Source organism: Electrona antarctica, assembly GCF_951216825.1.
Source record: "Electrona antarctica genome assembly, chromosome: 6".
Lineage (NCBI taxonomy): Eukaryota > Metazoa > Chordata > Actinopteri > Myctophiformes > Myctophidae > Electrona > Electrona antarctica.
Genome location: NC_136811.1, coordinates 25,373,879 through 25,397,975, shown reverse-complemented (window position 1 = coordinate 25,397,975; position 24,097 = coordinate 25,373,879). Strand labels below are relative to the sequence as shown.

Here is a 24,097-nt window from a genome sequence, read left to right as displayed (position 1 = left end):
GGATATTGCGGTGTAGCCTGGCAGCAGCTTTAGACCACTCAGAGTACAACTTTAGACCACTCAGAGTACAAATCTAGTTTCCCTAAAGCAGCAGTAAAGCCTATTTAGGGCTGTCTCTGCATGGCAAAACTTTAAATAACCATGAGTCTAAAGCTCCCCACAGCAGGACTTTCATAGTCTGTATGGCTCTCCTGAGATGAATAATCCTAACTAAAAGTAAAGAAAGTCAATTGTCTAAATCTAAGAGAACCGTACAGAAAGGACACAAATTGGCCGCTGGTGGGTGGGAGATGGGATATCAAGTCAAAGTGAATAATTGCACAGTTTCACGGACATAGATGAAAGACATGAAAAACTCCTCCGCGTCATCAGTGCCCATACCCTAGGTTGGGTTGGCAAAAGGGCCTTTCTGTGTAGAGTTTGCAATGTTCTCCCCGTGTCCCCTAGGGTACCCTCACAAAAAACATGCAGTAATCCTGGTCTCTAAACTGCCTCCACCTGGCCAGCCTGATGGAGGGGAAAGGAACTGGTTGGAATAACGTGTTCCTTCCACACACTACGTCCAACCGGGGAAACTCCCCCCTGTCAGGTGAAAAGATGCGGCTTGGACCCTCATGCACTGAAGGAAGCATATGAGGTCAGTCCATTGTACTCCCCAGGTTGGCGGAGGGAATGTAGAGCCCAGGATCACATTAGATAATTGACACTGGGTGAAAAATATGGGATACAAAATCGTGGGATAAAAAGTAAAGTAAGTAAAAATGGATTTATCACTGTCAGACATGTTCATTTTAACATATACTCTGGCTTTTGTGTGCACCCCAGACAGTTGTTAAGTTGCTTGTTTTAGTATTTAGATATTGATTTTATCAGACACGGCCCCTTCCTATACAAACCCATTGTACTGTAACTTCAAATCCCATTTTAACCATGATAGATTCTTTGAATACATTAAATATTCTTTTCACAAAAAGTATCAAAGTCGCTTTCATGGTCTCTATCCTTCCTATTGTTCCAATGAGTACAACAAAAGTATATCTCTCTCCCGTTCTCTGTCTCAAATTGTCAATTGAACAGAAACAGTTGCTCAAGTGGCGTTAATACACTTTTTTGTTTGCAACAGTAATACAGAATGAGATAGGAAGCTAGGGAGAGCTTGTCAGAAATATGCAGCTTTAAATGGTCTCCGAGTGCTATGGAGCTCAGCACTGTGCTTCACTGCTAAAAAAAAAACAACACTATTTAATTGGTGGAGATATGGTCGAACTTATGGACGAGGGTCATTTCCCTACATCAATGGCAAGGCCCAAACTGAAACACCTGGTTACAGCTATACTTTATCATACAAGAGGGTCGTGCAAAAACTGTGGAAAACGGTGATCAACAAGCCCCACCGGTCGCAATGCTTGTGAGCTTGTAGGTCATTTAAAAGTGAAAGTCGTTAAGTCTGTCTGTGGGTTCTATAAATATTTAATCAATGAAACGTATTAATCACTCACCCCCCATAATCCAATATTCTTCGGGGAATATTAGCCAAAAATAGGTGATCTACTCTACTGTACAAGCTTATATGCTACGACGAGTTGTGAGCTTGTAGCTGGGCTATTCTTGATGAAGATATTTGGTGTAAAGGGAAGAAAGCGGTCCACTCGGACCATGAAACCTCGCTCTGCAGTGCTTCACATGGACTATATGAAACATCTTATATAACACCTTGGCATGACAAATGGCAAATAAAAAAATCTGAAAGGAGGGTTAATGATTATCTGTCAAGAACAAATGTTTTTCTCACAATGCAGACAAGACTGACTTTGTTTAATCCCCATTCTATCAGACTTACCTATGGGATCATTCACACCCAAAAAAAAAAGGATTTCTCCAGTAGCAGAAACTGTCTGCATTTCGAAGTGTGAGACGTTGGTTCTAGGTGTTCACTCCTAGCTCTCTTATTTCCCCGGAGTTACACCAGCCTCTCCTCACATTTCCACCAGACCCTTCAGACCTTTGGCCTTATTCCCCATTACAGTAATCAATGGGGAATGGGCAACAACAACATGACACCAGCAGCCAACAATTCAACCTCAAATTCAAACCTCAGGTGCTTGGATGAGTCCCTTATCACTGGCAGTCTAACTTAATTCACATCAAAACATAATGATTCTACAATTATCTGTATGGCACTGCCTGCAAATGTACCTGTTTCTCTGTGAGGATGACCCTGCCCAGTAGCTGGTCTTCCAGACCTCGCATGGTGACCGTGAAGTCTATTATGGAGGTGCGGGCGCTGATCTCGGGGGTGTAGGCTGGGTTAGGCAGCTTGGTGGTCACGTACAGCCTGAAGCCTTTCATAACATCCACCTCCTTGTCTCCAACTTTCACCTGGAAGTGGGAGAGAATGGAAAGAATGACGCATCTGTTATAATATTGATTTAGTTCAAAATAAACCACAGTACAGAGTGTGGAGGAAAAAAAGCATATGGCCAAAGGCGCTCTGGCAGTGCTTAGTATTTCAAAACCATGATGACATTAAAACGAAAATATTAAATGGAAAAGTGGACAGACCAGTGTGTATGGCAGCTTATGACAAGCTGCCTCATTGGCAGAGATCTGAAAATATATGAGAGCATTTCCAGTTCTTTTTCCTTTTTTTCTTTTTCTTTGACCTCAAATCTATTAATGTTTATTGATACTCAACAGCATGAAGACATATTGTGAACAAGAAAAGGTATTAGTGAAAATGTGTGTGTTTGCTGTATTAAGCTTACAAAAGAGTCTGCAAACCAAATAAATGCTCCCAAATGTACAGTATCGGTAATGAAGAATGAAATAACCGATGAAGTAACCAATACACTTGGGAGCATTAGTTTGGTGTGCGGGCTCTTTTTACCAGCTGCTGTGTAAGCACAGCTGCTCTATTTTCCATCGCCTTGGCTTTCACGCCCACTTGCTGTAGTAGCAACCTATCTTTCTCATTGGCTGCCGTAAGTGATGTCAAGTAACTAAAGTAATATTACTTTCAGGTACATATATTATTACCAGTAACTAGTAACGTAACTATACTTTCACATTTTGAGTAATAATATTACATTAACTTTTTACCAAAAGTAACATGTTACTATTTTCACGAGCCTTGGTGTAACTGGGCTTGAGTGTGTATTTATAATGGTATGGAGGTATGGGATGGAGTTGCTTTGCAGGCTGCTGATGCGGACGAGATTAACATTATTGTCCGCTGCAAGTTGTGCATAGGGAAGAAGGTGTGGTTTTAATTTAGTCTGTAATTTATGAATTCATACACAGTAAAAGTTTTAATTCAATTTAATTCAAATGAGTGTACAAATGGAACCAAATGGACCCATCATCATGTGTACACTATACAGTACACATGATGATGGACCCCCACACCGACCTCCCTGATGGACCCCCGCTGTAACCACGGACCCCCACGCAAACTACCGTGGACCCCCACACCGACCTCCGTGGGGACCCCCACTGTAACCGCGGACCCCCACGCAGACTACCCCAGGCCGCGGACCCATAAAGGTCCATTTGTACAGTCTCAGAGTTTATTGTTATAAAAGGGTCCTTTGGTTCCATTTGTAGTAGGCTACACTCTCAGAGTTACAAAGTCATGCACCTGGACAGATCCTGTTCTTGTTTCCACACACACACAATACGTACAGATATTTACATTTCATAGCACAATTCTGCAGATATAATAACGCAGCTGGTAATTATGACTGTGTCATCAATTCTTGTTAATTATTATAATTTTGATCCGGCACCCAGCCTAGTTGGTTTTAGATGTGCGTGTCTTGGCTGTTTTTTAGCCTCTTTATCAACTTGCTGTATCTAAGCTGTCATTACTCACGGACGGTATAGCTTCTAATTATCTATCTGGCGGTTTTTCCCCTTCAGCCATCACAACCCTCACACCAGAATATGTGCTTATAGAACTTAACCACTAGAACCTGGCGTCTCTATTTTGGGCCTGTCATTATAGGCAAATATTTTCAAAAATATTCAAAACAAATTAAAATAAATAAAAAAACAAACTGCTGATCTATGAGCTCACATTGCGATGTGCTGTGAGCTTGCAGATTGTCTATTTTATCTATTTTTGAAAGAGAGAGAGTGAGAGACAAGTGTTGATGCCTTCACTGACACCTCTCTCTTGGCAGCCGGAGGGCCTTAGCAGATCAGTATTTTTGTACGTGTCTTGAAGCATTAACACGTGCTTGTGTGTGTGTGTGTGTGTGTGTGTGTGTGTGTGTGTGTGTGTGTTGTTGCAGGGGCCAGCTGCTGTGATCGGCTGCTCACTAATTGGCATCAGATGAAACCAAGACTCGAGACACGTTAATGAGCGTGAGTAAAATGCCTCCAGTTAATAACTCTCAACTCAACCACTCTGGTGAATGATTCCATCTGTAGGTACACATCTGGGTGTGTGTGTGTGTGTGTGTGTGTGTGCGTGCGTGCGTGTGTGTGTGTGTGTGTGTGTGTGTGTGTGTGTGTGTGTGTGTGTGTGTGTGTGTGTGTGTGCGTGCGTGCGTGCGTGCGTGCGTGCGTGCGTGCGTGCGTGCGTGCGTGCGTGCGTGCGTGCGTGCGTGCGTGCGTGCGTGCGTGCGTGCGTGCGTGCGTGCGTGCGTGCGTGCGTGCGTGCGTGCGTGCGTGCGTGCGTGCGTGCGAGCGTTGGAGTCTAGACTAGAGGATGATACTGATGAATGAAATAAATATTAATTGTAGCATGAATTCAATTTAATTAGCAGAGATAGCATAACATGAACGGTTACTCTAAACTAACTGGAACACTACACACATTTAATGAAAAAACATTTCTGTGTCAAACATTTTATCAGCAGTGAAAGCAAACTCTATCGCTTGTTCAAGTGAACAGAGGACATCAAAACTTAGTGAGAGACTTCCAGGGGCTTCATGAACATTATAACCACATCTCATTATAAACTCATGCATTAGCCCAAATGATTTGACCATTATTGATATTCCAATGAATAATCATTGTCTTTATGTCCTTGTGTTCCATGCAGTTTTGTCAGTGCCTTTAAGCATATAGACATTTTTACCACATTTCCCACACAATTTAATGAGAGTGCGTCTTCATGCTAAATATACTAAATAAAATATATTTGCATTCAGGAACAAAATGCCGGCACTCTGAAGTTGAGTTTGTGAAGCAACTTAAACTACTACACAGTCGTAAACTTGTTTCATCTCTTGAGGATTTTGTATCTCATTTGTAACTTTATTCATGACTATGCCTGGCAATTAAAAATGCTGAGACAATGTGAACCAGAAGTTCCTTTGCATTCAGAATGTCACAGAAGAGGACTTCTGAATCTTAATGAAGTTCCTTACAATGGTATTCAAGGTCAGTAGGGGTATACGATTATGAAATTATGACCGATATCCAATCTCAGATTATTTGCAGGGTCATATCTGCCGATACCGATTCTGACCGATTCCGATATTATACAGAGGACCACAATGGAAACAAGCATAGGCCCTAGGGGCTTGGCCCAAAGCCTGTTAAAGTATTCAATCAATCAATAAATAGCCTATACTCTTGTCCAAGTGTCTGTTTTCACAACTGGATGACTACTGAATGAGATGAGTAGCCTACACAAATTAAATGCAGATTTATTTATTTATTTATTCATGGCCAATTCCGATTTTGCTACTGATTAATTGTGCGAATAGTATGAAGAGTTATTCTGCTACTTTACCTTATAAGTGGAGCCTGTCTTGATGAAGTTTTTCTCCAATACGTTGTCCAGGGCAGGGTCTAGCTCCTCTCCCACATCTTCAATCAAGAGTGGACGACCTAGAGACAAGCTGTCCTCAAGGTGGTTCCTGAAGTACTTGTGGTTCAATGAGGTTATCTGGGACCAGGAAATGAGCAACAGTTAATATTTTTTTTACAAAATGTTTAATTTTGTCAAAGTAAGTTTGGTCCTGATAATGCTCCTCAAACCATGGAGCAGACAGCAGCAGGTAATTGATGAAGACTGAAATCTTTGGGGGAGGTATTTATTGTGTTTGTTCTTTATACAACTTTAAGTTGTATGTGTATATCCTTCAGATATGACATTGTCCATGAGCTTGACGCATATTGGTGAAAGATGCTCATGACTAATTAACAATGTAGCATATTATGTCACGTAAAATTATAAAGTTACATGTTTAAGCAATAACAATCAACCTTCCATAAATGTATAGAATAAGGTCCCTGCTAGGGGATTGACTGTATTGACTGTAACGACCGTTGAGCCGATTCTACTCTATGGCTCCGAGACATGGACACTTTCAAAGAAACTAGAGAAACGGTTGGGTGGCACTTACACCCGCCTTCTAATGAGAGCGCAAAATCTGTCTTGGAAGAGCCACCCATCGACTAATCTAATATACGGCAACCTTCCCCGTGTTTCTTCACTAGTCCGATCCAGAAGAACACAGTTTGCCGGCCACTGCTACAGAGCTGACAATGAGGTTATATCTTCCTCTTCTTCTCTGGAGTCCTGCCTCAAAGCAGACCACAGGTAGAAAACTGTCGTTCCCTGATGTCATCGCTAGGGACACAGGCATCAGTAAGCAGGAACTGGGGATGGCAATGAAGGACCAGGAAGTCTGATATTGTGAAATCCACGATCTCGACCGCGGTGGAAAAATTATGAATGATGATGATGTACGTATTACTATGTATAGGGGAGACAATGAGTTTCATTCTCCCTTTAACCAAAGAGTGTTTTCAGTGGGACTTTACAGTATGTGACTGCCTGATGAGGTCTCAAAGGGAGGAATATAAACTCACTGCTTCTGAGATTGTGTGATTGGTAACCAGGCAAGCCCTCTTGGAATAGTCCAAATATGAAATACTACAATCAATCCATCCAGCCAGCTAGAAGTTTCCCGTAACAAGGCCAGTGACCTCTCACTATGCATGCAAAATGGATAGTGATGAAAATGTGTACAATATGTTTTAAATTATTGCCTGGGCACAGGGAAAGACTTTTGGACAAAGAAAGGCCTTTACTGTAGGAGACAGAGACCATTTCTCCAGGCAGTGGAAGTGAAAAGGAAAAGAAAATAATAAAGTGTCGCACAAAGCTCAATATTCTGTTCTAGGGGATGTTATGTAACAATGATGAAAGAGAGATTGCTTCATTATTCAGTCACACAGGACTCATACACACACAAAAATCTATTTCATGCCTTGTTTAACTCTTTTGAAGATTATTAGAATGGAATCACTACTAGATATTAGATAGCATAAAGGAGATGAGAAAGGTGGTTAGAAACACACTGCATATCTCAGCGAGACACTGACTCAATACAGTACAGGTCTGTGACACAGAGAGGTGGGCAACACTCACATTGTTCTGAGTGATATTTTAGATTGCAAGCTTTGTGTGCAAACAAATCAAACCTGCAGTTCACTCCTGGCCTCTTTGTTCTTGATCCAGATTTTGCCTTGGTTCTGGGGGTCGATGAGGAGCGGGAAGCGGGCAGCCTTGGTGACAATGATGCCATTCTGAATGGACAGGTCATCATTGGGGAGACCCTGTGAAAGAGAGAGGTGTTATTACATTCCATGTTATTACAGGCAATGTAGGCCAATTTCAAGGACCCCCATTTGTATATGCATTGGGCCATGCTTTTAATTAGCAAATTAGCAGGCCAGGTTTCGATTGTGTATATACAGTACGTCGTTGCTCCAAAAATAGGCGATTTACGCGACAGCTGTAACGCGCTGTGAACTTGCAAATTGGCTATAACTCGCATACTGCATGATGGCACTGCGCTAAATTGAGAACGTTTTACTGCAGATGCGCTGCCACTGATGCGGCCAGGCAAGCCATCAGTATAGGCTACAGCACGGCATGGATTTCTAGTAGGCTACAACATAAAATGCTGCATTCCAGTCCAGAAGTGGGGCAATTCTCTTGAATGCTGCCTTCTAGTACAGCATTGAGAGGGGGCATTTACAGTTTTTGTCACCATAGTAAATGCTGCATCCATGGTTTGGAGAGGGTGCTTTTCACAGACGATCAAAAGGGCAGGGGCTGAAGACCCCTTTCACGTCTACTGTATATGCGTGCACGGGATCAATAAAGGTGTTATATTACAGTATCTTATCTTATCAATGTAGAAAACCCAGTTAAGTGGTCAACCGACCTCCATCACGAAAATGTATCTGCTACTGTTTTTAGTAGGTGGAAAACTCACATTTTGTACTTTATTAATGTATCAATACTGCAATTTAGAAATAGTGGTTAATGTATGTTTTGTAATGATAATCAAAATCTACAAAGGGATCAATAAAGGTGTTATATTATCTTATCTTATCAATGTAGAAAACCCAGTTAAGTGGTCAACCGACCTCCATCACGAAAATATATCTGCTACTGTTTTTAGTAGGTGGGAAACTCACATTTTGTACTTTATTAATGTATCAATATTGCAATTTAGAAATAGTGGTTAATGTATGTTTTGTAATGATAATCAAAATCTACAAAGTAACTTAAGTTTTCAAATAATTGTAGTGGAGTAAAAATACAATATTTTGAGATGTAGTGGAGTAGAAGTAAAATGTCGGAAAAAAATAACTCTAAACTGTACTCAAGTACGTATAGTACTTGAGTAAATGTACTTAGTTACGTACTTTACACCACTGGTATTCAGTAGGCTATGTCTGACCTGTAGGGTCCACTCGCTGACAGTGGGGGCATCAATGAGCAGCTCGGTCAGGTTGAGGTTGTTGCCAAAAGGAATGTGGCGCAACTTCAGCTCCCGCTGCCAGTCGCTCAGCAGGAGGTTACGGAACTCTTGGTTGAAAGGCCCCGAATAGGACAGGAACGCTGTGGCTAAAAGTACATCACCTGGCATGGAGAAAAGAGAAGATGTTTTCAGACTTGACAACCTGTTGCCTAAAGTTCTTCAATAGGCCTATCTCACAGCATTTCCCCGCCCCCTTTTGGAGCTAATGATGTTATTTTTCTGCGGTCCATAGACTCCATGTTAAAAGAGGTATTTTCACAAGCCACAAACTACCGTTTTGTAAAGGTAAGGTTTATTCTACTTATTTGAGTTGTTATACCATTGTGTTTTCTTCATATTATTATCGGTCTTTGACATTTTAACATTAGGAAATGTACTTAGATTCTCCAGAGAAAAAAAGTGTAAATGCCTAATGTTAAATGACACCACTAGCTACCGGAAGGGGGCGTGGAAAGGGGGCTGTGAGATAGGCCTATAGTTGAATATATTGAACGATGATGGGTTGATTGAAAAGAAAGTGTCCTGAAACCAGTACTAAAACTCACCAACGAGCCGTTTGGTCTGTGCAGCAAACTCTTTGCTCTGCTCTGTCCACCTTTCCTTCTCTCCGGCCAGACCACTGATCAGACTAGACGCCGTCTGCATCTTATGTCTACAGCGCTCAGCGTCCTCCAACAGGGTCTGAGGAAGAGTACAGGACCCAGTCAGCTGAACTGTACAGTAGGTGTCTCGTAGCATGTGCAGTCACCCGTTCCTCTGTACACCCAACATATTTTGTGTAGATTTGTTAATGTCGTCACTGTCGGACAGAAAGCTCTCATCTTTATGTTTTTTACTAGATGAATGCCCTACTTTGTCGTGTAAGAGATCAAAAGAAGTGACAACAGTCAATCGACAAGCTCACGGCATGATCTGTATTTGCAAGTACAAGTGAAAGTGTGTTTGTAGGTTTTATAAATATTGAATCAATGAAAATATTATTAAGAGCTTGTGACAAAATAACAGTTCTACATTGGATCCATTGGATCCATTGGAACCCCAATTGCTTTTTCCCATTTTATGAAAAGTAACCCTTTAGGTTTAGGACATACGGTACAAGGTTTCCGCCCAAATAGCGATAAACATTTCCACATATTTGAAACCAATCGTAAAACTAGATCCTAGAAGAGAGTTTGCACCAGGTGAGGCATTTAACTTGATGCCTTTAGAAACTCACAGACAATATATCAAATCAATGTTTCATCAACACTAGTTGTAGACAGTCTGGTGTAGATTTTGTGAAAATAAGGAGCTGATCAAAGCCTTGAATGCCCCCTGGATCACAAATGCTAGCAGACTATTTTGACTGTGATCATACAGAGGGTTTGAATACCAATGAGACCAGGTGGATAATCCTACCTGAAAGACAGTTTATCTGTGCTCACGCAAAAGTACTTTACATAATACATAACATTTCCAGATAATCCCCAGAAAGCAAAATGTTGGCAGTAAAAAGTAAATAGAGAAATTATAATGTACGTGCTTGCAATTCTAACTTTCAGAATCTCAAATTAAGCTAAAAATCAGCAATTAAGCAGCACTGAACAGCACTGGTGTCCGAATAATAGTAGCAGTAGTAAAATAAAAAAATATATAAAAGGTTTTATTTTATTTTATTTTTTCTGATTCCAGCAATTTTAGTGAGTGTGTAATCCTGGTCACTGGTCAGTGTTTACTGAGAAGAGGCATGTTGAAGAACTGTGCCATGGTTAAAAATAATGGCTTTAAAGCACAGCTTCAACATCATACGATCTAAACCCTGTTTCACAGGCCAGTGCATTTTGAGTGTGAACACACATTCAAATCCCATTGCCATTCTGACAAGAGTATATACCTGTTTCTCCATCATAGCTTGCTCATACTCTGTTTGAACCACATCCAGCTCTGCCTGTTTGGCATCCAGCTCAGCTTGGGCTGTCTGCAGGTCCAAATTAGCTAGAGCCAGGCGGTTCTGCTGCACAGCCAGGTTAGCCTGAGGGGAAGACAAGCAAAGGTAGAGCTTTGAGTTTCATCTCTATGTCACACCAAAAGTGGATGGTTAAAGAGAGAGAGAGAGAGAGAGAGAGAGAGAGAGAGAGAGAGAGAGAGAGAGAGAGAGAGAGAGAGAGAGAGAGAGAGAGATGGAACCAAGAGAGGATCGACTTCACAAGTGGTGAGAGATATCTTTGACAGGCTGATGAGATATTCTTGTCAATTACTTACTAGCAAGATGATTCACATGCGTGTACAATTTAGTAATGAGTCTGAGAGTAAGTGCAGGCTGACTACAGCCTCTGAGAAAACTGTCATCAAAAGAATAATATCTCATGTAGAGACGATGGAAATTGGGAAGTAGGAATAGGAATGGAGCACGGGAGGGTATTCGGAGTCAAGCTGGGACTGTGGAGGAAGCATTTTGGGAGGTTTAAACATATTTAAAATTATGCTTTGTGTGTACGTCCGAAGCGAAGTATTAATTATGTGTTAGTTGAGAGGAGACTCTCTCTCTCTCTCTCTCTCTCTCTCTCTCTCTCTCTCTCTCTCTCTCTCTCTCTCTCTCTCTCTCTCTCTCTGTGTCGTTTAAGGGAGAGCCACTGCTGAGCTGTAAACCGGAGAAAATCAATGTGCCAGTTTGTGTTCCATGTTGTGGGAAAAGGTCAGAAGAGCTTCAAGGAGCTTTCCCAGAGAAACAGGACAGCAGAGGAGAGAGAGCAACACAAAATTGGTCAGTCTGCTCTTGTTTCCTAATCTCTTAAGCCAGAAAAAGAAGATCTACAAGCTCAGAACACATCGCAACGTGACATGCTGTGAGCTGCTATTTCTGGCAAATGTTCCCCCAGAATAGATAGATGGTCAGGGAGAAAAAGACGTGGAGGGAAGTCAAAAAGAGAGAGGGGGTAATGAAACATAGGAAACAATTTGAAAAGAATCAATAAATATGCAGATAAATCCTGCAAAACACAAGAGTGTAGTGTTACTTGTAGTGTAAGTGATTTCCTTTGGTTAAAATAAGTGTTATAAAGCTAATTATAGAGTATTCAAATAGTAATCATTGCTTAGGGGTCTCCCTGTCTCTCCAGCTGTTTATTAAACAGAAAATGCATTTTCAAAAACTGAAACTGGGATACAAATTGTATCCAATCAGGATAGAGAATGCAGTCAGGATACAGATTAAACAAGTGGAATTGTAATATTGATGACACAAATAAATGAGCAGACAAAATTGGAACTGGAACACTATAAAATTTAAGCTAATAGCTACTCTCTCCTGATTGGCTGAAGTTTTGTCACCTAACTGAAAATGCATTTTCTGTTTATTAAAGAGCTGGAGAGACAGGGAGACCCCTGTTACTGAACAAACACTCTATAGCAATGATTACTATCTGAATATAGTGTTTTAACCTTTTAATAAAAAACAAAAAAACGTTTTGGTTTAACCAAAAAATATCACTTACCAAGTTACCCTACCTTTAAGTCAGGGATTGTACAAATGCAAACAAATAGACCTGCAACGTTAATTTTACTCCCATAGTTCAAATACACTGATGGTTTTGTTTATTTGTACTGTGTAGTAAAAATATGCTACAAAGCACACTAGACAAGCAAAACTCATGTTAAATTCATACAGGCATTGTTAAAAATATATATAACCTATGCATATCGCTACTGATGCTGCTATGCCAATCACAGCACCTCATTGCAATGTTCACAAACTGCACACCTAATGCAGAGGGAAGCCTCACCATTAGTATAGCCTATCTTGTGTTTTTATTTATTTTCTTCTACAGTACCTGGAAAAGTTGCCGCTGTCAAAATGTGGTAATATAAATAAACAATTTTCCTACGCTGTATGAGATATACTGTGCTGCTCTGGGAATGTCTCCTAGTCCTCCAACCTCTGTGCTTCTATGACAAGTGTGTGTGTGTGTGTGTGTGTGTGTGTGTGTGTGTGTGTGTGTGTGTGTGTGTGTGTGTGTGTGTGTGTGTGTGTGTGTGTGTGTGTGTGTGTGTGTGTGTGTGTGTGTGTGCATTAATGTATACACTGTGCTGAAAGTGAAAACGCCAGCTGCATGACGAGGCTCTGAGCATTTTAGATCACGTTTTTTAGCTACAAAAAAACACACCCATGTGAACTGAGCGGTGCAACTATACTTTTATTGTGATATGTACTGTACTGTACTGTACTGTACTGTACTGTACTGTACTGTACTGTACTGTACTGTACTGTACTGTACTGTACTGTAGGCTGCTCAACAGTGCCACTTTAGGTCATCCAGCGGCACTGCAGTCCATACCCCAAACAAACATACTGTACATGGAGCATTGGGGACATAGGGACACACAAAGCCAGTCATTGGAGCGGTGTACACCGCTCAAAAAACATGTTGGGTGGACACTAGCCCTGGTCCAGAGCGTTTGTGAGTTCTCTCTAACGCCCTGCCAGGCGCACCTCTGCTGCACACGGACAAAAAAATTCCACTGTCATGCGAGGACTCCGACTTTAGTAAAAATATACAAAACTACTTTGCTACTCACCAAAACAAAGGCTGGTTTGTGTTGTTGAAAGTGTATTATGCAGGGTGGGAAGCCTCTCTGGGCATTTTATGCCCAAAAAATATATTATATAGAGAAGGTGGTCCTGAGAGGCTTCCCACCCTGGAGGATAGATTTTCAACAACACTCGGTAAGTAGCAAAGTAGCACGGCAGTGGAATTTTGGCAGGGCGTTAGAGAACTTGCTAACGCTCTGGACACACCGCCTATTATCTAAAGGCCCAGCTAGCAGCCCCTAAAGGCCATGCTGCTCCGTCTGGAAATGTTGGCCGAAGGAAGGCACTATTAACGGAACAGCCATGGCATCACCACAATCAGCAGGGCTCACCCTGCAATCTGCCAGCCAGTTTATGAGATATCGTCTGTGCTAAATTGAGATTTTAGCCTAATGGTGGCGCTAGAGGCAAGATCATGGGGTCGGAATGGTTACAGTTAAATTTGTATAGCTCTTTTCCAAGTGCTCAAATCGCTTTACAGTGGTTCATTCATTCCTGCTCTGTGGCACAAGAATATAGCAGCAGGTTTCATGGCAATCCATGAATCCACCCATTGCTTTTTGAGATCTTTCCAGAGATGGACGGAGGGAAGGACAGAGACAGACGGACCAACATAGCCATCCTAAAAATACATCTCACTCTACCTTTAAGGGTAGCACCTCCTTGTTAATAGAGAAGAAGGAAGCCATAGCTTTGGTCCAGGAGGCCAGTCCAGCCACGTTGCCACAGACCCGCTTGGCTGTCTCTATGTTGTAGTCTGGCATGTCAAAGTAGGGCATCAGCAGCTCCACCACCTCCTCGTTAATGGTGTCTTTGGGGAATTGCTGTGAGGGTGGAGAGAGAGGGATTGAAGGGTACAAAAAGAGGGAGCAATGGAGAGGGGATGGTGAGTTAGACAGATGGGGAAAGAAAGAAAATGAGAGAGGGGGTGGTTGAAATAAATCAGTGCTTCTTCAAATGACAGTATATCCACCACACCTGCTATCTAGAAGACTAGATCAAACCACCAGAGAGAGAGCGAGAGAGAGAGAGAGAGAGAGAGAGAGAGAGTGGCTGCTGAGAAAATAAGATAAGATGGTAAAGGATCAGTAAAGGGGTTAGAGAAGTGAGAGAGTGGAGGACAGAGACAGGTGACTGAAATCCTGACACAAGAGCAGATAATGGATGAGGTCGAGAAGAGTGGTGTGGGGAAGGAGCCAGGGGGATAACAATGGAGCCACAGAAAAATCCCCAATGTCCAAAATAGACACTGAAGACTTTGCTGTGTAGTGGTGGTGGTGGTTGATTACAGGGACAGAGAGAGACAGCTGGACCTGTCGAGAGCTTGAGAGACAGAGAGATAGCAGAAATAGACAGGCAGTGATGGACATGATGAAAAGGAATGAAATTCGTTCACAACATTGGAGACTTGAGCCCTGGAGAAATTCTGAACTGCTCATGTATTTTGTAAACTTGTAACCTGGATGTACTGTATGTATGAATTACGTTATGTCTTTCCTTGCTTACTGTAAATCGCTCTGGATTAAGAGCGTCTAAATGCGAATTGCCTACATTGTAAAATGTAAATTGTAACGATTTGCATTTTATTTGTATTTATTTTTAATCCAAACTGGGGTATAACTAGGCAAATGACACACAAGCACGCTTTACCAATGCTGGCTGTCTACCAATTAAGTCAAATGGGGCTTAAGTGGTTAATAATCAAGACTTAAAATAAGTTTGTGACAAGCTACATATGATTACAATTCTAACCTTCCTGGCAACCATCATCATTTCTGCCTTGAAGTCTTCTTGAAGTTGTTGTTCATGTTGTATTATTTTATTTAGATTGTCCTATAGTTGACACACACATTTACCCAGGGGTCTATACCGCTCCTTTTTTTCTTTTCTTTTTGGCCCAAAAATAGCTCTTGCATCTATGTTTTTACTGAATGTTTGTCCCAGTATAGGTCTGCTGGGGTTCAAGTGGTTAAGAACACCCTTAGGGTAATCAGGAAGCGGCTGTGAGCGGTTCTGAGCCAGAGGGAGTCTTGCCAGAGGGGCTCTGCTGCAGCTCATGTCTTTCCATTTCCACTGCATTTACTCACAATTTAATATTTCATATCGGCAGTGGTGGAAAAAGTACTGACTTGTTTTACTTAAGTAAAAGTATCAATACCGCAATGTAAAACTACTCCTCTACAAGTCCGGAATTCAAAATGCATTTGAGTAAAAGTACAAAAGTATTGGCATCAAACTGTACTTAAAAGTACTGAAAGGAGAAAGTACTCACTATGCAGAAAAACATTTTGAAGTTCAAGGTCAAGGTAAACTTTATTGTCCACAAGGGAAATTTGTCTTGGGCTTTCACCCCTGATGCAGCCACACACAAAACATCAGTGACAAACAAAACATAAAATACATGTATAACAGAGGGGGACACAACATTACACAAGTGCACACATAGTATGGTTAATCTAACCTTTCAAAGTCACTGCTGTTTCAGAGCCTCGTTCAACATCTTAGTTGATGCTGGTACAAACAATCTTTTAAACCTAATGTACTTCCACTTTGGTTCTTTGTACCTTATTTGTACAAACTCTCCATTTAAAACATGGCTTATGGCATATAGTTGTTGATTGTTTGTTGGTACATTTTGTAAAGCGTCCTTGGGTTCATGAAAGGTGCTATATAAATTCAAGCTATTATTATTATTATTATTATTACTATTATTATTATTACCCTTATTATTAAATAAATGTAGTGGAGTAAAAGTATAATATTTGGATCCGAGATGTAGTGGAGTAGAAGTAAAAGCACTGGAAACCGGGAAATACTCAAGTAAAGAACAAATACCTCAAAGTACAGTACCTAAGTAAATGTAATGTACTTAGTTACTTTCCACCACTGCATCTCACATCGGTGTGTGTGTGTGTGTGTGTGTGCGTGTGTGTGTGTGTGTGTGTGTGTATACCTGCAGACTTCCCAAGAAGTTTCCGGCGGTCATGAGCTTGAGGGACTCCTGCCAGGAGGGCGTGGTGCAGTTCTTCTCCGGGTCGCTCTTCACCGGGTTCAGCCTCCTCTGGAAGAGCAGCAGCACGCAGTCCATGATGCGCATGACGAGGTGCGGCGGGCGGCCCAGCGTACGCACCGTGGCGATGTCCGACGGCTTGATGGTCTGAGGAGAGAACAGAGAGGTGGTTCTCAAACCTTTTTAACTCATCCATCGCCACCAAGGGGTGCCAAAAGGCCCAGACCGCCACCATATATATTTTATTTAAAAAAAAATGTCATGTTATAAAACACGAAAAACACGTCCTTGGCGCTCCAGGACATCATGAAAAAGAAGTTAAATAAGTCCTTGGCGATGGATGAGTTAATGACAACAGTGTTTTTTCCAGACGATTTTGATTTAGTCTTAGTCTTTTGAACAACCACGTTATTTCTTCTGAAATTGTTTAGTCTTAGTCTCTAGCCTTAGGTCACATTCCCACCTAATACTTCGGTAGACTCGATGCGAATGGGAGGAGAATTGGGACTTCTTGCATATTTAATTTGCTGCGGTTTGCCTTCACACTGTCATCCGCAGCTATTGGAAACGCAGCAGGGGGGACCTTTATCAATGTGTTCCATTCATAAACTATAGCCTACACAGTGAAATCTATGATGATCGAAATTTCAAATTATACTCATAACGTGCATGTGTCGTGCCGTCTGGGACTGGACCCACCCCCCTCTCTCTCTCTCTCTCTCTATACGCACGCAGACACGCACTGTTCTTTTGGGCATGGAAGGAACAGCGCTGAGCGCACTGATATAACAGACAGCAGCGCAAAATGTTTACAAGTTTATCGAGATGAAAGTCCCTACTCCCCAGACAGACAGACAGACAGAATATTCTGTAGTGTAGGCTATAATACACTGCAGTGTTTTTATGTGTTTCCTTAAGCAATTGATTAATGTACTCGTCCTAATTTCGATCAGGGCTTCAGTCTCCTCATTCGACCACGTCTATCCACGGTAACGGGACATCTTTGCGCTGCGTAAAATATGCCTTCTCCGTCTCCAACTTTGTTCAGCTCCTCACCCGCCACATTGTTTGCTTCATTTCCTTTATTTACTGCGGATTGCATTCACACCTGCACCGAAGTGCGATTGGAAGCGACGCGAAACCCCCGTTTTTGCTCGGAGTAGAATGCGGTTATTTGATACGCATTAGGATTCAAATGAGCCTTCACACCTGCCAAACGAAGTGCACTTTCTGACAATGGGCAGCAGGATTCGTTTTAATCGCAGCAAAGCTTTCTGGTGTGAATGTCACCTTAGTCAACTAAATATCAAAATCTTAGTCTTTAGTCTTAGTCTTAATGCAATGTTAATTTAGCCAAAACAGATTTTGATTTAGTCTTAGTCTTTTGAATAGCACACAATTTAGTCTTACAGTATTTAGCCTTCTGTTAATTGATTAGTCTTAAAGTAATTAACACTGAATGCCAAGGGCCCCTAATTCAATATTTATTTGGCCACAGAACCCCATCTCAAAAGATTTTGTGCCATGGACACCATACAAGACTTTTGTTGTTAAAATATTTAAAAAATATTCCAAATCTTTCACCTTTTGTGAAAGGAATACAGAGAATACAGAGAAATCCCAGACAAACCTACCCACGTGGCACGTACTGTAACACAAGGTTTTTCGAAAATAGCAGATTTACAAGCTCAAAGCGGGACCCCACTTTGGCATAAAGGACAGAGTGTTATCATATTTCTCAAGATCTCAAGACAAATTAAGTATAAAATAGACACAAACTGTTTAAATAGAGATTTGGGCATCATCCAGAATAGTTGAGTTTTCCTCTGAAAAGAGGTTGCATTTTAATAATAATACACAAGAAGCTATGCGTGGTTTATCGTGGCTATAGCAGAGCAACGCGTGGAGTGCCACAGCGTTACTAGCAATTAGCAACAAGATTCACCCACATTTTGTATTCAAACCAAAACCCCTCATGCATAGAGTAGCAGTAGAATATTATTATATTACACAATGGATAACTTCAATGTGTTACGGATAGATATGGTTTCGTCATGACTTCCCAGTCAAGGTTACAGTGAAGAGCAATCTGGCTAATATGATTAAGAGACTAGTTTTGTGTTAAATTGTCTGTTCCATTGAGAATGAATAGGTGGCTGTAGTGCTAATGCAGGGCATATCTAAGAGAGTGTCCTGCAGTAGATGAGTTTGCACAGGGTAAGGACCCCCTGGGGACACATACACTGACAGGATGACTGAGAGGTCAATGGAAAAAGTGCTGGAAGGACAAGAAGATTTACATAGGAAGAGACAAGGAGATGAGATAAAACAGAGGCGATGACAAATTGCAAGCGGGACAGTAATTTGAGCAGATAATTTGAGGAAAGAAAGTAGAACAAAAATACAAGAAAAACACTCCTTGGGCTAAATTCGGCCATAGCCACTTGCCCAAATGTGATGACCTCAACATTTGTGACGACGGCTATGGCCGTTTTTAGGCAAAGGAGTGTTTTTCGTGCAAAATGAATGCTTGCAATTGATTTGAAATGTTTGCCTTATACAGGTTTTTAATGGTACCCCAACTTTCAACCCCTGCATTTACCTTGATCCACAATTTATATAATACTCTATTTTTAATGTTATTTGGATGACCCTAAGGATAATAAACGATTACTATTGCAATTTATTTTGGGTCACGCCCCATTTTAGCTTAGATTGACTGGCCTAATATTTAGGAGCTTCTGTGTTGATTTAGAAGTTGTGCAGAAGTTGAAACAAAGGGGTCTTAGAAAGAGAGACTCACAGAGAAAGACCTAGAGGGACTGATTACAGATAAAACCATGAAGCGAGAGTGTAAGACGACCGTACCATTGAGATTCATTTTGTTGCCTTGAAAGACAAGGCACGCACGCACGCACGCACACGCACACGCACACGCACACGCGCACACACACACACACACACACACACACACACACACACACACACACACACACACACACACACACACACACACACACACACACATTTTCCCCCTTATTGTCAATCTACTCCAGTGGAACATGAAACTCCCACTAGAGGCTCTTCCAGCAGAAGATGCTACTCATCTCATCTTCTTCACCGCCTTCATTTCATTTGGGTTCCTCACTTCCTCTCCTTTCAATCCTCTCGTTATACTTGGGTGAGCCAGTGTTGCACACCACAAACTTGTCACTCTTATTTCTTTCTTTCGTTCTTTCTTTCTTTACACATCTCTGTCCAATAGTACTTTCTGGGAAATAATCAAATGGATGTCACTTCAACTCACAGCTATTAGCCATCTACAATTTTGAGTTCCTGTGATCAGATGTGTGTCAGTGTGGCGTGATTATGAATCCCACCGCAGTTCTAGACAAACCCTGCTGTGATTGTAGTCAGTAGTCGCTGTGATTGACAGTTCTCATTAAACTATTTACCTAAACCGAATCTTAACCCTCAGTAAAACTATGCCTGCCCGGGTCTGGGAGCCAAGACGGGTCTATCCTATAACGTTGGTGGGATTCATAATCACGCTAAAAATAAATGCATACAGATGTAAGGCCTTTTCTGGTGAGGTGCAAAACACTTTTTCCCTCTCAATTTAAAACGATTTGTGTGAGAAAGAGACGCTGGAAGTTATGACATGAATGCATCTCTCCGAATGTAGGAAGCACACTCCCACCAGGAGGTCTGCAATCAGTCATCAGTGATGAGTGATCCCCACACCTGGTAGACTGTATTTACTGTACATCACAACAGACGTCTGTCTGTCTGTCTGTCACACACACACACACACAGGAAGTGCTTTAGGCAACATCATGCTGACTTCACACATACACACAGCAAGAGACAAGGCCTTCCAGCAGTGTTCCTGATTGAACACAAACCAGAGTGAGAGAGTGTGAGAAAGATATATGAGAGAAGACACACAGAAACATGGGAAGAGACTGAAGTCAGGAAAGCGAAAAACAAAAGAAAAGGTTGACTATTGTGTGATAGCCTCATGACTCACACAAACGCAAAGTTACGACATATGTGATTGTTTCTGACCAAGGCTAAAAAAAAATCATATCATATGAAAGCAGGGAATCATAGCTTCAAATTGATATTTATTTCAGTCATGCTAGCTATTATGTGAAGAGACTGTCTGTGCCATTAACTCATTTTGGATAAAAAGAAAAAAGAAAATTCTCCTCTCCTGAACAGTTAGTCTTGCCGCCATGACTGTCTCTGTATCAAAAATAGTCACATATGTTCAGGCAAGTTCCTAGTAAGACGTTCACAGACGTTGTACACCTTCGGGTGCTTTAAAGCAGCTTGCAATCCCCACCACCCTTATACCTGCAGTGCATTCTCTGCTTCCTCGAGCGCAGGCTTGGCAGCTTCTAGTTTCTCCTCAGCTATGGCCTTATCAGCTGAGATGCTGTCTACGATGGTCTGGGCCTTGTCCTTCACTTTCTGGACCTCCACCTTCACTCGCTCCGCTGCCTGGGCTTTTACTGTGACCTCCTTAAGCACCTGGTACAGAGGACACAAACCAACACAATGCAATCTCAACCTTCAAGTAGATCTTTTACTGTGACCTCCTTAAGCACCTACATATTGGTACAGAGGACACACACCAACACAATGCAATCTCAACCTTCAAGTAGAGCTTACGTTGCAATGCGATAATGGAAGCCATTGTTCTCCCGATAATAAAAATCGAAATATAAAAATAATCTTGTTTAAATCTGCCTAACGATGATGTCACCGGTTTCTGAACTGCCCACAGCACTCCTATGAGACAGACTGAGTAGAAACAAATTGTTTCATTTTGTTCATTTTATCATGAACATAGTGAGGACGAATTATATGAAGATAGGTTGAAAAGTGGTGAAGTGGTCATTTAAGCACCTACGTTGGTACAGAGGACACACACCAACACAATGCAATCTCAACCTTCAAGTAGAGCTTTCAACTAGTTCAATGTGTCTACCATTCGATAACACCGCATGCTTGTCATGTGGGACTCTAGATTTGATCATTTTAGTGAACCCAGGATCCATATTCTGTCATAATAGGTGAACATTCATTGAAAACTGGAAATAATTTTAATATGTTTTTAAGTGGTTCCAGTGGGCAATGAGGGGTAGTTTACTTCATTATAATTCATTCAATTTCAATTCACTTGAAATTCTAACTATATGTTTCTATATCAACACTATGACTATGTACAATTGAGATTTTGACAATTTAAAACAAAATATCTTTTCACATCACGGTCCCTATAGGACAGATTTTAAAAGGGGCTCCATGTGTTCTAAATCAGTAAATGTAATTGTGGGGGTCAGTGAGATGAAAAGGTTTTATATAAGCTTTACTAACTATGTTTTACATAACCTTGCTACAATTTACAATTTAGACATTTAGCAGATGCTCTTAATCCAGAGAGACTTTTACAGTAAGCAAGAACAACACATGGTAATACATCAATCAAATACATAAAAATGAGTCATCAAGAATCATAAGGAAGCTAAGAACCTTAGTCCTGTCCCGCGGCTACATAATATGTAATGTCAGATATTATGCATGTGCACTTACATGTGCGTAAAATATGCACACACACACACACGGGTGACATTATTTTACATAGTACACACTGCATGAGGAGGAAACCAACCTGCTCATCGGAAGCAGTTAGGGGTTAAAGTGTCTTGCTCAAGGACATTTAGCTCATGCATGGCTGGAGAAATACTGCAGGAGCTGCCAGTGTTCATTCGGTGGATTAGTAATACTTCATGATTGAAAGGTATTAAATGGATCATGGCAGACAGACACCTAAACCAAATAACTGGAAATATTATTTTTGAGCACGCACACCATTATGCACACGTTGCTCATATGTACACGCTCATAGTATGTTCATGCTCTTGTTCGCCCGACCTACCATGTCAGCCTTTTCATTGGCAACCTGTAGCTCCTTCTCTTTGATCTCCAGCTCTTTACTGAGTAGTGCTACTGACTCCGATGCCTCCTTCAGCTTCTGGAGACCTGTGTTCATCCTGGATGAATGGAATTCATTCAATCAACAGTTGTTAGTTGTTCAGTACATGATTCAATGCGATAACGTAGACGTGTAGGAAGTCCATCCTAGTGTTCCAATCGTTGCATTCCAGCCTCACTGGAGGGCAGTCTGAAGCTGTGTGGAACTCACACATTAAACATATGTAACTAAGATAGCATACCGTACTGCAGCACTCAATATGTATACGCATAGTTTTATTATATACTATAGATATTCCACTGTTAGTTGTGTACCGTTATGCCTCGTGACGTCATCGCGCCCAGGCTTCGTCTGGGGTATGTGTGACACGGTGACGTCGAGCTCAGCAGAAGAAAGTATCATCTACGAATGAGCTGGAGACGTCACCGCGTCACACTACCCCAGGCAAAGCCTGGGCGCGATGACGCCACGAGGCATAAACCCATCTGATATCATTTATATGGGAGTTTACAGTTGTTCTGTTGTCTCACGCCTGGAAGGCGTGTTCCTACAGTGAATTACTTCGCTCATTTCACTTAAATAACCATGGTTACCTTGTAAGTAACAAAGGTAATAGAGCATGCACCTCCACTCTAGCCCAGGTGCTGGACAAATGGCAGTACAAGAGGAAGAAATAGAGTCTGCAACACTGGTATGAAAAACTCAGCTCCACTGGTTTATTGATTCAACGTTTCGATCACTGGGATCTTCTTCTGGGTGAAGAAAACGTAACCAGCTGACAGGATATTGACATGGGGTTTCATGTCTATAATGTATAAAGTATAACCTCTGAGGCCACTCTGCTATGCAGAGTTGGATGTTACACTGGCCAACACCTCTGCCCTGAGATGAAGTGAATTAAGTGTAAGTGTCACACCAGCTGGCAATACTTGCTATTGCATAATATAAGTAAACAAAGCAAACTGCATAATGGATTTTTCAATTGAATGCTCGATCCTTCCAATGTCCTTGCAGCTTTATGGTATAGAACATTAATTAAAAACAGCTGAAACATAATCACCTACTGGGATGTTGGCAGTCAAGGGTGCCGCCATGTTTATATCAAATAGCTATAGTCATGTCCATGGAAACTGAAAGGCCAATGAACACAGTCAGGCACTAAAATAGTCTGTGTACTTTTAACCTCAATGTTTATAACATACGAAAATAAGATGTGAAAATATGTATTGTCCGCAAGGCAGCCAGAGCACAGAACACTTGCTCACTGTGAGTCACAAGGAGCGATTTTGAATCTGATTCCCAGCACGTTTCACCTGCCTCTGCCCTCGGTTTACGGTATCTCTCTCTCTCTCTACACTTGCTATCTAAAGAAATCACAGTGAAGTGAGGGGTGCTCTTGTCATCATACATCACATTCTGGCCAATCACAATTGGCGTCCTCACTTTTTATCCTCAAGTCCTCAAGGCTAATCATGGACACAAGGTGTTGCCCTCAATTTTCTGTCCTCACTTTTTACTTTTTTATCCTCAATACGTACTTTGCTCAGCCAATCAAATCATCGCTATGGGGTACTCAGCCAATCAAATCATTGCTATGTAGTGCTCAGCCAATCAAATCATCGCTATGGGGTACACACAAACAGACAAAAATGGGCATGGGATAGCACCACTCAAAAAACAAAAAACTAACATATAAACAATAATAATCTTGATCAATCTA

General features: G+C 41.4%; 1 protein-coding gene across 1 annotated transcript in view; it reads right to left on the bottom strand.

Moving 5' to 3' along the window:
• The window catches only part of dnah5 (dynein, axonemal, heavy chain 5), a 149,846-nt gene that overhangs the window by 29,355 nt on the left and 96,394 nt on the right, over positions 1–24,097 (bottom strand). The window contains exons 64-73 of the mRNA XM_079504311.1: positions 22,321–22,435; positions 20,733–20,909; positions 16,317–16,520; positions 14,008–14,187; positions 10,670–10,807; positions 9,342–9,477; positions 8,716–8,897; positions 7,445–7,579; positions 5,745–5,900; positions 2,197–2,379 (exon numbers count right to left, since the gene is read on the bottom strand). Coding sequence (XP_079360437.1) covers positions 2,197–2,379; positions 5,745–5,900; positions 7,445–7,579; positions 8,716–8,897; positions 9,342–9,477; positions 10,670–10,807; positions 14,008–14,187; positions 16,317–16,520; positions 20,733–20,909; positions 22,321–22,435 — 1,606 coding nt within the window. The remainder of the gene's footprint in view (positions 1–2,196; positions 2,380–5,744; positions 5,901–7,444; positions 7,580–8,715; positions 8,898–9,341; positions 9,478–10,669; positions 10,808–14,007; positions 14,188–16,316; positions 16,521–20,732; positions 20,910–22,320; positions 22,436–24,097) is intronic.